At 37.4% G+C, this 16,785-nt stretch overlaps 1 protein-coding gene across 5 annotated transcripts in view; it reads right to left on the bottom strand.

The window, feature by feature from the left end:
• afg2a (AFG2 AAA ATPase homolog A) overlaps positions 1-16,785 on the bottom strand; it is a 378,594-nt gene that overhangs the window by 288,273 nt on the left and 73,536 nt on the right. For all 5 annotated transcript variants that reach the window (XR_011353718.1, XM_069925225.1, XM_069925223.1 and 2 more), the window contains one exon: positions 11,270-11,349. Coding sequence is in view for 4 of the 5 variants with exons in the window: in XM_069925225.1 (XP_069781326.1) it covers positions 11,270-11,349 (80 nt within the window). In the remaining variant the exon portion in view is untranslated. The remainder of the gene's footprint in view (positions 1-11,269; positions 11,350-16,785) is intronic.

Raw genomic sequence — 16,785 nt, 5'->3', positions numbered from 1 at the left:
ATAATGGATGAAATCTGACACAGGTTTATCACCATGTTACAGAAAAAAAACACTTGAATGACCTTCCTCTCTCTGACATCCACCTGCCATCTCCTCCACCCTCGAAAGCTGAGAGCTCAAAGTACAAGATGCCTCACTTTAATTTTGTGACTTCCATTCTTTCACCACAGCCTTTTCTTCCATCCTCCTAAATACCACATTTTTTTTCTTTGCTTTTTTGGATCTTCCAGTTCTGTACTGCAAACTGGAGGTTGGTGATTTACTTTGTTCTGGGAATGCACTCAGCTGACAATCTCGCTGCAAAATTAATCAAGGAATTCCCAAATTGACTGAAATTCAAATGCCAAGGTTCATTAAACAAATAGGTATATTTTAATGTAACCATTCAAAGAGATGACAAGTGACTCAAATCTATTAATAGTTATTAACAGCAATAATAATCGATTCTATATTGTGATCTTAAATGCCGAGATCTGAGAGGCAACAGTATGATTAAATTATCTGGTCAGTGTGCTATTTTAATGGTGCTGCACGTTCTATCCAATTAATTAAAAGCTGGATGGAATACAACTCAATCAGAATTTTTTGTCATGAACATGTCACAAAATTCATTGCTTTGTGGGAACATTACAGTACAAATATTGCTATTCATTACATTACAAATAAATATTAGTGCAAAAGAAGAAAAAGCAGGGTTGTGTCTGTAGTTCAATGTCCATTCAGAAATCTGATGGCAGAGGGAAGAAGCTGCCCTTGTGCCTCTGGGTGTTTGTCTTCAGGCTTCTGTACTTCCTTCCCAATAGTAGCCAAATGAAGAGGGCACGACCTGGATGGTGATGGTCATTGAAAATGAAGACTGCTTTCTTAAGACACCACCTCTTGCAGCTGTTCACGATGAAGTGAAGACTGACGCCCACGATGGTGCTGGCTAAGTTCACAACTGTCGCTTTTTTCTGGTCCTGTGCTTTGGCAGGTCTAAACCAGACAGTGATGCAAGCAGTCAGAATGCTCTCCATGGTACACCTGTAGAAATCTTCAAGAGTTTTTGGTGACATACCAAGTCTCCTCAAACTTGTGAAAGTCGCAGGACAAGTCTTCAGAGATGTACACACCAGGAATTTGAAATTCTTAATTCTTTCCACTGCTGACCCCTCAATAAGGACTGGTTCGTGTTCTCCTTATTTTCCCCTCCTGAAGTCCACAATCAGCTCCCTGGTTTTGCTAATGTTGAATGCAAGCCTGCTGTTATGACCCCACTCAACTAGCAGATCTATCTCTCTCCTGTGATTCCGCCAATGATCGTGGTGTCATCAGTAAAATTTATAGACCACATTTGAATTGTGCCTCGCCACACAGTCATTGGGGTAGAGTGAGTAGAACAGTGGGCTAAGTACACAACCTTCAGGTGCCCCTGTGCTGACTTCCACTTACAGCTGCTGCCTTGATGTTCACATTCATGTTAAACATTTTTTCAAGTCAGCGTTGGAAAATTAAAACTTCCACAATTAAATTGAAAAAGAGCTGCTGGTGAACTCAGCTAGTCAATCTGATCAACCTTTCAAGTTCTTCCAGCAGCTCATTTTTTGCTCCAGATTCCAGAATCTGCAGTCTCATAATGAAATTCATTGATTATATTGCTATTGATGGCTTTTCTCCACTTGCCTCATCACTAACGCTTGATACTTGCCACTGTGCATCAATAAGACATCCCAAAAAATGAGCCTGGTGTCTATTATCCAATTCTGGTTGCACTCAGATGCCTTGCTAAGCCTTGATCATGAACTGCTACAGTCCTCATCATAAATTTGGTAATTCCAGAACTTTCAACTGAAGGAACTAATATATGTCAAAGTAAGAACGCTGTACAATTTAGAGGGAAGCTTTTACAGTCTCATGAGTTTTATCCTTCCTGTTATTAGAAATTACAGGACTAAACGGTATCAAAGTACATTTGTCATGTTATTATCTCCTGGGTTATGTTGTCAATTTCTATTGTTATCAAAAAATACTTACATTTCAAAAATATTACATAACATCAAGCAAAATCACAATTTAAAAAAAAAGTCTTGTCACTTTGCATAACAGCTAAAATACCTTTTGTTCTCCAATTAGTATTTATCAGCTTTTCTCTGGCCTTTTTTTTAAATAAGTGAAATGCCCATATTGGTTTAATGTCATGGCAAAATAACAGGACATCTATGATATAACCCATCATTAAATGATTGGGTTAGGTATCTGTGTTATGGAACTTTCTAAAAACCCCTTTCTTCTGTTATAGTGAGGTAACATTTCTGATATGCCTCGTGTTCGTCCAGCAGATTTCCACATCTAGCCCAGAGTTGCGCTGCTCACTAAGGCTGGAAGGCATTATTGAGTCTGTCATTTCTGTCAAGGTTGCACAGCAGAAAACGGTCAGCAGGGCACTCCTGCCAACTTAAACTTTTCAGTTCTGCTGCCATGATCATAATTAACTGTCACACTGGTTTATTTCTTCCATTCACAGAATCTAGTGAAATATGGCTTGGCAGTTCAAGGTTTCCCATGGTGTTCAGTGCTTCATTCGTAGCACAAAGTGATACACATTTTTCATAAGCGTTAACATAAACTCTCATATCAACAATCAATGACAAATAATGTCAATAGAACCATAGAATGCTGCAGCACAGAAAACAGGCCATTTGGCTCCTCTAATCTGTGCTAACCATAATCTCCCTAGTCCCACTCATCTACTCCTATTCCATAACACTCCAGGCCTCTCTCATCCATGTACCTATCCAAACACACAATCGAGTCCACATTTACCATATCAGTTGGCAGCTCATTCCACGCTCCCACCACTGAGTGAAGAACTTCCCCTAATATTCCCCCTAAACCTTTCCCTAATCATCTTAAAATTATGACTTCTCGTCTTTATTTCCCCAATTTAAGTGGAAAAAGTCTATTCACACTCCTCTATCTATACCTCTCAATCTTGTAAACCTCTCTCAAATCTCCCCCATTCTCCTTTGCTCCAAGGAAAAAAGTCCCAACCTGTTTAATCTTTCCCTGTAACTCTTTTAAACAAAATGACTAATTAAAAACCATGCTGGATTGATTAAACATGAAGAATCTTAACTTGGGGAGGAGTCACGTGATGGAGTAGTGGCCAGACGGTGAACTCCAGCCCTCTCCAGAAAAGTCGGAAAAAATAAAGGAAAACACAAAGGCACAAAAATAAAAATTAAAGTAAAGTGAGTATAAAGGTGGAAAGAAGATGGCGACGAAAAAAGAAAAATCGAAACCAACGGTAAGAAGAGAGGAAGAAAAGACAACGGAAGAAGAAGGAGAAGGCCTTACCTGTTCGAAGAGGCCCGCAGTGGAGAGAGAAACCCGCTCCCTCAGGTCAGTAGAAAGTGGACTACAAAAGTGGCTCGCTGAGCCGAGTAAAAGTGCGCAACTCCTCGCGCATGCACGATGCGCATGCAAAAAAACACACCGACGGGAGGGGTGACCAGCTGGGGAGTCGATCTCCACAGCCGGCAATGACAGCTGCAGAACAGCAGCAGCAAGAGGAGAACATAGAAGACAACGAAAACAAGAAAGAAGAGAAGAAAAGGACAACAAAGAAACAACAGATGGCCAACCCAGAGGAAGAAGAAGAGGAAGAGTACAGTGAAATACAAGAAGAAGGGAAAGGCAAGACAAAGGATATACTTTCTCTTATTAAAGAATACATGGAGTCATTTAAAGAATGGCAAGCACAAGAATTTAATGATTTAAGAAGAAGAATAAACAATACAGAAGAGAAAGTGAATAAAATAGATATGACCTTATCAGAAATGGGAAAAAGAATGGACAAGGTGGAAGAACAAGAAGCAGCAGTAGAAATGGAGGTAGAGGACTTAAAAAAGAAATTAGAGGAATCTAATAAAAAAGTTAAAGAGACACAAGAACTGTTAGCTCAGAAAATAAATATAATGGAAAATTATAACAGAAGAAATAACATAAAGATAGTGGGCCTTAAGGAAGATGAAGAAGGCAAGAATATGAGAGAGTTTATAAAAGATTGGATCCCCAGGATCCTAGGATGTCCAGAACTACAGCAAAAAATGGAAATAGAAAGGGCACATAGAGCATTGGCCTTTAAACCACAACCACAACAAAAGCCAAGATCTATTTTAGTAAAATTCCTAATATATACCACAAGAGAAAAGGTACTGGAGAAAACAATGGAGAAAGTAAGAGAGGACAACAAGCCACTGGAGTACAAAGGGCGAAAAATCTTTATTTATCCAGATATAAGTTTTGAACTCCTGAAGAAGAGAAAGGAGTTCATTACAGCAAAGGCGAATGGTATAAATTTATACTAAAGCATCCAGCGGTATTGAAAATATTTATTCCAGGACAGCAAAACAGACTATTCTCGGATCTAGAGGAAGCACGAAAATTTGCAGAACAATTACAAAATAGACTGAGAGATGTAACAAGAGTACAAAAGACTGCGAACTAAAAAGCACATAAGTTTTGAACTCCTGAAGAAGAGGAAGGAGTTCAATACAGCGAAAACGATCTTATGGAAAAAAACTATTCTCGGATCCAGAGGAAGCAAGGAAATTTGCAGAACAACTACAAAACAAGCAGAGAGATGAAGACATGTAATAAGAGTAAAAATGACCACGATTTATATGTATGTGGGTAAAGAGGTATATGTGTGTATATGTATAGTGTGCATACATGAATGTATCCATATTTAGAAGAAAATATAGAGAGTATAGACAAGAATTAATAAGGGAAGGAAATGGAATAGAGGGAATAAGGAGGGAATTAAAAGAGTGACCTTTGTTACATATGAAAAGTGAAATCTTTTCTGGGGGGGGCTGGGTTGGGAGGAGTTACGGTCACTGCAAAATCAGCTGACGCTTGCGAGTGAATTCGCAAATCCAAATGGAGAGGGGAGATGTGGTTGTCCGACAAGGGATAAAGGACAACTCAGGAGGGGAAGGGGAGATTGGGGCTAAAGAAGTTTTAAATAGGAGAATAAGGAAAATGTTTGATGTTTTAGGAATGTTGTCTTATAAAGTGTTCAAAACAAGAAAACAGAAATGGATAAGAAGGAAAGGTAATGATGGAGAAACAGAAAGGGAAGATAAACAAAATATAAAATGGCTACGTTGAATTATATGACTTTAAATATTAATAGAATACATAACCAAATTAAAAGGAAGAAACTGCTAAATTTACTGAAAAAAGAAAAAATTGATATAGCATTTGTGCAAGAAACACATTTAACTGAATTAGAGCACAAGAAATTAAAGAGAGATTGGGTAGGACACGTAACAGCAGCATCGTATAATTCAAAAGCAAGAGGAGTAGCTATATTAATTAGTAAAAATGTGCCATTTAAAATAGAAGAGGAAATAATAGATCCAGCAGGGAGATATGTAATGATAAAATGTCAGATATATTCGGAGTTTTGGAATCTACTCAATGTATATTCACCTAACGAAGAAGATCAAAAGTTTATGCAAGATATCTTTTTGAAGATAGCAGATACGCAAGCGAACATATTAATAGGAGGGGATTTCAACCTGAATTTGGATTCAAATATGGACAAAACTGGGAAAAAAATTAACAGAAAGAATAAAGTAATCAAATTTATAATTAAATCGATGGAAGAAATGCAACTTTTGGATATATGGAGGAAACAACACCCAAAGGAAAAGGAATATTCATATTACTCGGCTAGACATAAAACATACTCAAGAATAGACCTATTTTTGTTATCAGCTCGTATGCAAGATAGAGTAAGAAAAACAGAATATAAAGCTAGAATACTATCGGACCATTTACCCTTAATATTGACAATAAAGTTAGAGGACATCCCTCCAAGAATGTATAGATGGAGATTAAACCCCATGTTACTCAAAAGGCAGGATTTTAGAGAATTTATTGAAAGACAAATTAAAATGTATTTTGAAATAAATACGAAATCAGTGAAAGATAAGTTTATACTATGGGATGTAATGAAAGCATTCATTAGAGGGCAAATAATAAGTTATGTAACCAAGATGAAAAAGGACTATAATCAGGAAACAGAGCAGTTGGAAAGGGAAATAGTAAATATAGAAAAAGAATTAGCAATGAAGGAAGATACAACTAAAAGAAGAGAATTGGCGGATAAAAAAATAAAATATGAAACACTACAAACATATAAGGTGGAGAAGAACATAATGAAGACAAAACAGAAATATTATGAACTAGGTGAAAAAAGCACAAAATCCTAGCATGGCAGCTTAAGACAGAACAAGCTAAGAAAATGGTACTGGCATCAAGGAAAAAAGACAAACAAATTACATATAATCCAAAAGAAATTAAGGAAAACTTTAGAGAATTCTATGAACAATTATACCGAACTGAAAACGAAGGGAAAGAAGAGAAAATAGATGAATTTCTAACTAAAATTGAACTACCAAAACTACAAATAGAGGAACAAAATAAATTAACAGAACCATTTGGAATAGTAGAAATACAAGAGATAATAAAAAAATTACCAAATAATAAGACACCAGGAGAGGATGGATTCCCAATAGAATTCTATAAAACATTTAAAGACTTATTAATTCCGCCCCTCCTGGAAGTAATCAACCAGATTGATAAAACACAAAGCTTACCAGATTCATGTAAAACAGCAATAATTACAGTAATACTAAAGCAAGGGAAGGATCCACTCACACCAGCGTCATATAGACCAATATCTTTACTTAACACAGATTATAAGATAATAGCTAAACTATTAGCAAACAGATTAGCAGAGTATGTACCGAAAATGGTAAATCTAGACCAAACTGGATTTATCAAAAAAAGATGCCCAACAGACAATATTTGTAAATTTATTAACTTAATTCATGCAGTAGAAGGGAATAAAGCGCCAACAGTAGCAGTTGCTTTAGACGCAGAGAAGGCCTTTGACAGAGTAGAATGGAATTATTTGTTCAAAGTATTGCAAAAATTCAGTTTACTGGAGAAGTATATTAATTGGATTAAAGCATTATATAAGGGACCGTTAGCAAAAGTGACAGTAAATGGACATGTATCAAAGCAATTTAACTTAAGCAGGTCAACACGGCAGGGATGCCCACTATCACCTTTATTGTTCGCGTTAGCTATAGAACCACTAGCAGAATTGATAAGAACAGAAAATAATATAAAAGGGATAAAAATAAAAGACAAGGAATATAAAATCAGTTTATTTGCGGATGATGTTATAGTATACTTAACAGAACCAGAACTATCAATAAAAGAATTATATAAGAAATTGAAGGAATATGGAGAAGTGTCGGGTTATTAGATCAACGTAAATAAAAGTGAAGCAATGCCTATGAATAATGCGGATTTCTCAAAATTTAAGAAGGAATCACCATTTAGATGGCAAATGCAAGCAATAAGATACCTAGATGTACAAATAAATAAAAATCTCGGCCAACTATATAAACTCAATTATTATCCACTAATGAAAAAATTACAGGACGATTTAGAGCATTGGAAAGATTTACCACTAACACTAATAGGAAGGATAAACTGTATTAAAATGAACATTTTTCCAAGGATATTATACCTATTTCAGGCATTGCCAATACAACTGACAGAGAAATTCTTCAAGGAGTTAAAGAAAATAATAAGGAAATTTTTATGGAAAGGGGGGAAACCGAGGATAGCACTAGATAAATTAACAGAATGGTATAAACAAGGAGGCTTACAACTGCCAAACTTTAAAAATTATTATAGAGCCGCACAATTAAGATACCTATCAGATTTTTATCAAACAAGGGAAAAGCCAGATTGGACCAGATTAGAATTAGATAAAATAGGGGAAAAGATACCTGAACACATATTATATAAATGGGATGAAAAATTGGTACAACATAGAAGTTCTCCAGTATTACATCATCTACTCAATATTTGGAAGAAGATTCATGTAGAAAGAAATAAAACAAATTATCAATTACCAAAACTAATATTGACGCAAAACAAGTTACTCCCTTTTACAATAGATAACCTTTCCTTTAGAGAATGGGAGAAAAAAGGGATTAAAAGAATAGAAAATTGTTTTTCAGGAAATAGATTATTATCCTTTGAACAAATGAAAGATAAATACAATATAACTCAAGATACAGCATTGGCATATTACCAATTGAGATCCTACTTGAAGGATAAATTAGGAAGCAGTTTGAGTTTGCCAGAGGGAAGTAACTTTGAATATGTAATTTGTTAGGTCTGCTTTGTTCATGAATGAGTGAGACAAACACCAGACTGAGTCGAAATCAGGGTTCTTTGTTCTTTATTACCGGATTGTAACACTTGCAACTAACCATGTTAGTCGGAGAATGCATTCTGCCGTTATCAGCAAAATGGTGATTTTTTATACCCTTGGATACGTGCTTAGAACATCATCATATCATTACTTGTCCAATGACTAAAACTGTTGCTATCCTTTCCCTGCTAGCTTCCGGCCTCTCAATCCATCAATGTCTCTCTTATCTTGTAAGTACAAGGATGCATTCACATCTTGTTACAGCCCTGTACAGGGTAACTCCTTACACATTCCCATCTCATGATGTTTTACCTTACAAATTACAGATACAATGATAATCAAAAGATTTATAACAAATATGTATATTAAACTGCAAGAAAAGGAGAATGAGGAAACAAATGGTAAAACTAAACAAAAATGGGAACAAGATTTAAATATAAAGATAAAAAAGGAAACATGGGTGAAGTTATGCGCTGGAACGATGAGAAATACAATAAATACGAGGTTACGTCTGATACAATATAACTGGATACACAGGCTATACATTACACCTCAAAAGTTTTCGATGTAGAAAAATTTTGGGAAGATCTAAATCAGATATTAAATAAAATAACAGAAAACAATATACCAAAGAATCCAGAGATCTTCCTCCTAAGTAACATAAAAAACAAAGAATTTGGAATTGATTTGGAGGATGCACAAAAAAGATTTGTTAAGATAGCTCTAGCCGTAGCAAAAAAATGTATTATGTCAACCTGGAAATTGGAAGATAATTTGAAAATACAACAATGGTATATAGAAATGAATAAATGTATTCCATTAGAAAAAATAACATATAGTTTAAGAAATAATATTGAAATATTCGAACAAATATGGGAGCCTTACATGAAACACAATAGCGAAAACCTACCGGGGACAATCACTACCTAAGTTAACGGAAGGAAAAGGAAATGAAAAGAATGGACTCAGTGGAATTTCTTGTGTATTTTTATTGAATGACAACATTGTTTGATTGGTTTAATGTATCCTAGATTTTGTACTTTAAATGGACGGGAGGGGGGAGGTAGGGAGGGTGGGATGGGAGGGGGTGGGGGGGAGAAAATGGCACTGTATATGTGTGAAAAGGAAAAAGTGTGTATCATGGTTAATGTAATTTATGGTGTGAAAAATAAAAAATTGAAAAAAAAAGAATCTTACCTTGTACACATCCCCATTTGACAATTCAAGCAGAAATTTCACAAAATGAATCAAGGAAATACACATTATACTCTAATTATTGATACCAATATTATTAATGATAGATTTAAATCCAATGGGATTAAATAATTTTTAAACTGGGAATAAAATGTATTCAATTTTTTTATTTGGTAATGACAACCCAAATTCAAGTTAGCCAGGTTTGTAGCTAGCGACAAAGGAACATTACTTCCACCTGATCTTAAAAAATATATCCCAAAGGACAAACAATATTTGTGTCCATAGACTTCACCCTTCCTAACATTGATTGCTACTAGGCACGAGTTCAAAAGGATCTCTGGTATCTTGCTACAGTGATGTCATCAAGCTGGCTAAATGCATAGTCATACCAATTAATTCTCAGATAAGCTAAATTGCAACTAGTCAAATATTCCTGATTAAGCATTTAAGAGCAATTATTAAAAACACTGAAGTATTTTCAAATTCATTAATAGTTTGAGAAATCCATTAGAATTACAATCCAGAGTTAAGTGTTTCATTGGGCCAGAGAAGCAGTTATAGCGGTCTTTTGGAGTTATTGGGATGAAATGAGATAGATTGGAGGAAAAATAAGTACAACAAAAAAACTGCTGTGAACTTTGAATAATTTAAAAGAAAATAATCTGTCACAATAACTTCAAATGAAACTTTATAACTTTCTCATCAAGGTCAAATTTCCCCATGGGTTAGTTTCCTCTTCTGCATCCTTATAATTTTGGGTTCTTGCACAACAGCAACTTCTTTTATCACGCCATTGTTAACATTCACTGGAACTTAACACCTTGGGGAGAGTGAGATGGGGTTGGGGTGGTGTGGGGGGGGAGAGCGAGAGACAGGGATGGGATGGGGAGGGGGCAGAGATGGGAATGGGGGTGCGGCAGGGCAAGAGTGTGAGTGTGCAATCAAATTCTATTGTTTCTTTCAAAATCCAAATGGCCATGAAGACTGATTTTTTTTCCATACACTTTTTCCTTTTACCAGTTTTTAAAAAAAATCAGGTCTCTGTAGAAATTAAACTTCAGATGGACTTCAAAATATACTTGTGTCATCATTGAAAAGATTTCAAATAAGAGTGAGACAGCATAGAGGGGCTAGTACATCATTATACCTGTCTTTCACTTCTTATACACACAAATGTTAGTGATTGATGCACAAAATGAAACAGCCACATGCAAAAATAAAGCAGTGCAAATTTAACATTCCTTTCTGTACACAATCTCCAATTCAAGCTCACTTACCAATTCAAATAGATTTGTGCAGCACTAGCTAATTTGCTTTACAATGCATATCATGGCTTTGGAAGTTATAAGACCTTCCTGAAATATTTATTTCATAGATGTAGGTGGTCTCCCTTTGCCCTGTCGGTATTGCTCAGAATTGCAGGCAATTCTGAACCAATTTAGAATAACATGTCGTCCAGATTCAAACAATAGCATGTGGCCAATTGTTTTCCTTCAGTTTCAAAAAAAAATTTCAATGTCCAAATGAAACTAGAGTAGATTTCCAGACAGTTTGAAAACTGACAATAGGGGCAATTAAGAGACTCTTCAACAGGCACATGGATGAGAGAAAAATAGAGGATTATGAGTAAGGGAAGTTTTATTTTGGTGGGGTTATATAAGAAAGCACAACATAATGAGCCCAAGGGCCTATATTGTGCTGTAATGTTCTCAGTTCTATGTTTAATATTGTAATGATACAAACATTACTCACATAATTAGTTCTAACAACTTGAGTACTCACCCGCCTCTCTCAACAGCCAAGGCATCTATTTCATCAAAGAAGAGGATCGAGGGTGCTACAGCCCTGGCCTTCCTGAAGATCTACACAAATATAGGAAATTAAGGTACAAAGCATACATAAATCTTACAATGTTAGACTTCCCAAATACAAAATAACTACATGAAATTGTGAATTCTACACATAAAAACATGACTGGTATAGTGGACACTTATTTCATACATTGGGAGAATCCATTAAACAGGACTAAAGGGTTTGGGGGATGTGCGAACCCAGAAAGGTCCTCAAGTTATACTTGCCGTAGAGATGACATGTAAAAGTAGCACTTTCAGAAGATATTTCATTATTACTTTTCATCCCAATGGATACCAAAAAAATCTATGGAATAAACTTTTCAAAAGACTTGCCAGGATGGCACTGCCCTTCCAATCTGAAATTTATCTCCCTGAAACATTAATAATGCTCATTCTTCTCTTCATTTTACTTTTCCTCCTTACCTCTGTCCTGCTGAAGAAAGTGGTTTGGGTTGTGTGCAGTTGCTCAAGCTGATTGTTCAACCAATAGAATCTTTCACAAGTGATCACATTTATACTAACTGACACACAAACACTTCAAGCTGCGTGTTAATTTTGTTAATGGTTAAAACAGGAATGCCCAGAGCATTATTCAAAATGTTTGGCTTCTGACTTCAGTGTTTTTAAACAAACTGGAGAACACAAAAGCTGCAGACGCTGGAATCTTGAGTGAACCAGGAGAAACTAAAGAGACTCAGCAGGTCAAGCAACATTCAAGGATAGAAATGGTCAGTCAACTTTTTGGGTTGGGATCCTTTATCAAGACTGGATGAAGCCTGCTCTGCTGAGTTCATCCAGCTTCTTTTTGTTCACTTACTTAGAAAATATTTGGTGCTCTGTGGCATTGAGAAAGGCAAGTTCAATAATAGTTTTGAGGAATTAGATTTTTTTTGGGGGGGGGGGAAAGAAGATGGTTGCTCCTATTGGAAAGGGAAACTTAGGCATGGGGGTTAGTGAGGGGCAAGCAGTGGGGGAGCAGGAAGACAAGAAAGCAATGGCATGAAAATGCAGTAAAGATGCAGGAAGATTTAGAAGCTTGGAGAAAACCTCTGCTAGCCTGAAACCCTGAATTAATGACCAGAGATGAATGCATTTGCACCAGTGTATATTGTTTTGAATACTGCTGAGGGGGATGACCTACCAGTTACAAGCCAGGGTAATCAGGTCTCTGACACAGATTCTGGGACTGTGGCTAAGAAGGGAAGGGGGAATAAAAGAGGTGAGCTGTAGTGATGGGGATTCTATAGTTAGGAAGACAGATGAGAGGTCTGTGGGGGAAGATCGTGAAAATCAGATGGTATGTTGCCTTCCTGGTCCCAGGGTCCGGGATACCACAGATTGAGTACACAACATTCTTAGGTGGGAGGGTGATCAGCCAGGTATCATGGTCCATGTAGGGACCAATAGGTTGGAAGTGTGAGGAAATCCTGCAAGGAGAGTTCAGGGAGTTAGGCACCAGGTTGAAAAAGAGGACCTCCAGGATAGAGATCTCAGGATTGCTTCCCATGCCACTTGTTGGTTAGAAATAGGAGGATAAAGCAGCTTAACACGTAGCTAAAGGCATGGTGTGGAAGGGAGGGCTTCAGGTTTCTAGATCACTAGGCTCTGTTCCAGGGAAGGTGGGATCTATAATCAATGGAACGGATTGCATTTGACCTGGATGGAGATTAATATCTTTGCAGGCATGTTTGTTAGTCTTGTCCCAATGGGTTTAAACTAGATTTGCAAGGGGAGGGGTACCAGAATGTTAGATCAGTTAGTGAAATGCAGGAGGACAAAGGTCATGCAAAGACTGCTTGTATAGACAGAAATCAAAGATTTGTATGTTATAGAAATTTTCACCAGTGTATTTATTTTAATGCAAGGAGTATTGTTAGAAAGGCTGACGAGCTTAGGGCATGGATTGACACGTAGAATTATGACATTATTGCTATTAGTGAGATTTGGTTTTGGGAGAGGCAGGACTGGCAGATTCAGGCATGGTTCCGTTGTTTCAGGCGTGATGGGGGGAGGGATGAAAGGGGGAGGAGTGGCATTGCTAATCAGGGAAAATATCACAGCTGTGTAAAGTCAGACAGCCAGGAGGGTTTGTCCACAGAAGCCATTCAGGTGGAATTGAGGAATGGGAAAGGTGTGACCACACTGATAGGGTTGAATTATAGACCACCCAATAATAAGAGAGAATTGGAGAAGCAAATCTGCAAAGAGATAGCAGACCAATGGAAGAAGTAGAAAGTTGTGATAGTAGGAGATTTTAAACTTTCCAAATATTGACTGGGACTTTCATACTGCAAAAGGGTTGGATGGCTTATAAATAAATATAATAGATAGATAGATAGAGGTATAAACAAGAGAGGATACAGTACTTGATCTCCTATAAGGGAACAAGACAAGTGACAGAAGTATGCGTACGCAAACATTTTGGGCTCAGTGACCATAATGTCAATAGCTTCAAGTTAATTATAGAGAAGGATAGGTCTGGTCCTCAAGTTGGGATTTTAAATTGGAGCAAGGCTAATTTTGTGGAAATGAGAAAGGATCTAGGAAGAGTGGATTGGGATATGTTGTTTTCTAGCAAGGGTGTGTTAAGTAAGTGGAAGATCTTCAAAGGCAAAATTTTGAGAGTGCAGAGTTTGCATGTTCCTGTTAGGATTAAAGGCAAAGTTATCAGGCATAAGAAACCCTGGTTTTCAAGAGATATTGGCAATCTAGTTAAGATAAAGAGGGAGGTATACAACAAGTATAGGCAACAAGGAGCGAATGAGATGCTTGAAGAGTACAGAAAATGAAAGAAAATACTTAAGAAGGAAATAAGGAAGGCAAAAAGACATGAGGTTACTTTGGGTTTACATTCACATTATCTGCCAAAGGGTTTCTGTAAGTATGTTAAGAGTAAAAGGTTAGTAGGCGACAAAATTGGTCCCCTAGAGGATCAGAGTGATCAACTATATGTGGACCTCAAGTAATGGGGGAGATCTTACAGGATTTTTGCATCAGTATTTACTCAGGAACCTGGCATTGTGCTTAGTGAAAGACTGGAATATATGGAGATTATGGAGGAGGAAGTGCTTGCTGTCTTACAGCAAACAGATAAATACCATGGGCCAGATATGATACTCCTTCCTACCTTGATGGAGACTACAGTAGAATTTACAGGGACCCTGGCAGATATACATTAAAATGTCCTTAGCCACGGGTGAGGTGCCATTGTTTAAAAAAAGGTTCCATAAATAAACCAAATAATTATAGGCTGGTGAGCCTGATGTCAGTAGTAGGTAAATTATGGGAAAGGGTTCTGAGAGATAGGATATGTTGGTATTTGGATAGCCATAGGCTGATTAAGGACAGTCAGCATGGCTTTGTGCATGGAAGGTCTGGTAGAGTTTTTTTGAGGAGGTTGACTACATGGAGGAGGTAGATGAAGGAAAGGCTGTGGATATTGACTACATGGACCAGTAAAGTCTTTGACAAGGTCCCACATGGGAGGTTAATTCAGGAGGTTCAGACACTAGGTATCTATGGAGAGGTTGTAAACTGGATTCAAAATTGGCTGTGTGGGGGAAAACAGAGAGTGGTAGTGGATGTTTGCTTCTCAGACTGGAGGACTGTGACTCGTGGTGTGCCTCAGGGATGTGTTGGAACCATTGTTGTTTTTGTCTTGTGACAGAGTATATAGATATGTTTTTGGGAAAGGTTTGTTAGAGTAGGTCACATACAAACATTTTAAAACAGATCTTATTTAAAAGATTGGGGCCAGCAGTCACTAATGGATTGTTGTTTACAAAAAGACAACAGATGAAGGATCTTGTTGGAGCCGCAGATTGTCTGCAGCTGTCCTAGTAGGGTCATGTGGTTTTGCAAGCAGAGAGAGTAAAACAGGCTTTCTGTCAGAGAGAGACAAACAGCAGATGGGACTGGAACAGGACAAGCTGGCAAACTTGTGGAAACCCCCATTTTGGAAGACTGGTTGTGAGTGCTTAGTTCAGCCTGGTCAAAGCCCTTGTGGTTCAAGCAAGAGGAGAAGACTGGCTGTCTAATGTTTCACTTGGAATAAAAGAAACAAAAAGGCACTCTGTGGAGACCTGAAAGAAAGAGCTTATCATCTAGAGAACCCTGAAGGGGCAAGTTTCGTCAGCAAGATTCTGAAGTGGCTGGGTATCCATTGTACAACAAATCACTCTTTGAAAAATGATAAGAACCTTCCTGAGCAGTAACCATTTTCAAGCATCAAAGCCTGGTGAACTTTATAAATGTTAAATTCTGTGCACAGTATAAAAATTGCCTGAAACCAATGAACTTGGAGGAATGAGAAATGAGATTGGACTGTGAACCAAAGAACTTTCTGAACTTGTACACACATTACATTCACGTGCACTTAGAATTAGAAGGGGTTAAGTTAGGTTAAGTAAGTCAATAATGGTAAGTTAAAGTTTGATTCTATTTCCATGTTTAAAGATAATTAGTAACAACTTTTGTTTAAGTAACCATTTGTCGGTGAATATCTATAGCGGCTGGGTTTTGGGGTCCTATATCAATGATCTGGATGATAAGGGGAAAGGTTTAGGGGGAACATTAGGGGAAAGTTCTTCACTCAGGGAGTGTGGAACAAGCCACCATGTGATGTGCTGAAAGCGGGCTCGATCACATTTTAAGAATAAATTGGACAAATACATGGATGGGAGAGGTCTGGAGAGTTATGGAATGGGAGCAGGTCAATGGGACTAACAGAATGATGGTTGGCACAGCTCCCAACACTTTTCAAACCTTACTATTATCACTGGTATAAGTATGCGTGATCTCACCAATATTTTGCACAGCTAAATTATGAGGTCCCAACTTTTGTCCTCTATACTCCACCCAATGACAAAGTGTTCCAGATGTCTTCTTTACCTCTTTATCTTCTGAATGGCCACTTTCAGGGAACTATGCACCTGCACCCTTAGGCCTCTATTTTCCAACCATTCATTGTGCAAGGGCAAAGCCTCATACTTGTCGGAGCTAAAGTCCATTTGCCACTCCTTGTTCCATCCTCAGCAGTAATTTTCCATGAAAATTGAAAAATTCCATGCCTGCTATTGGTGCATTATTAGCTACTAATTAACCAGAGATCTAAAAAGCACAGGATATCTAGGTTAATGTTCACAAAGGTTAAAGCTCAAAAACACTTCCCCCCCCCCACCCCCCCCACCCCCCCCCACTCCTTGAAAGGAGTTGGGTGTGGTGGAAGTTCCTTTCCCTTTGCTGCAAGGTTTCCTTTTGGAATCACCACATATTGATCTTCCAAAAGCTGCTGGAAGTTGAATTCTATGGCAATTTTACAGCTAGTGGCTTAGAAAAATAAGATTTTCCAACAACAATTGCCTGGATATAACAGAGAAATGCACAATTTTTGATTCACCAGTGGGCAATGAGAAACCAAAACCACATTTTTAAACAACTATTTTT

The sequence above is a fragment of the Narcine bancroftii genome, chromosome 3 (assembly GCF_036971445.1).
Source record: "Narcine bancroftii isolate sNarBan1 chromosome 3, sNarBan1.hap1, whole genome shotgun sequence".
Taxonomy (NCBI): Eukaryota; Metazoa; Chordata; class Chondrichthyes; order Torpediniformes; family Narcinidae; genus Narcine; species Narcine bancroftii.
This window is presented reverse-complemented; position numbering and strand designations above follow the sequence as displayed.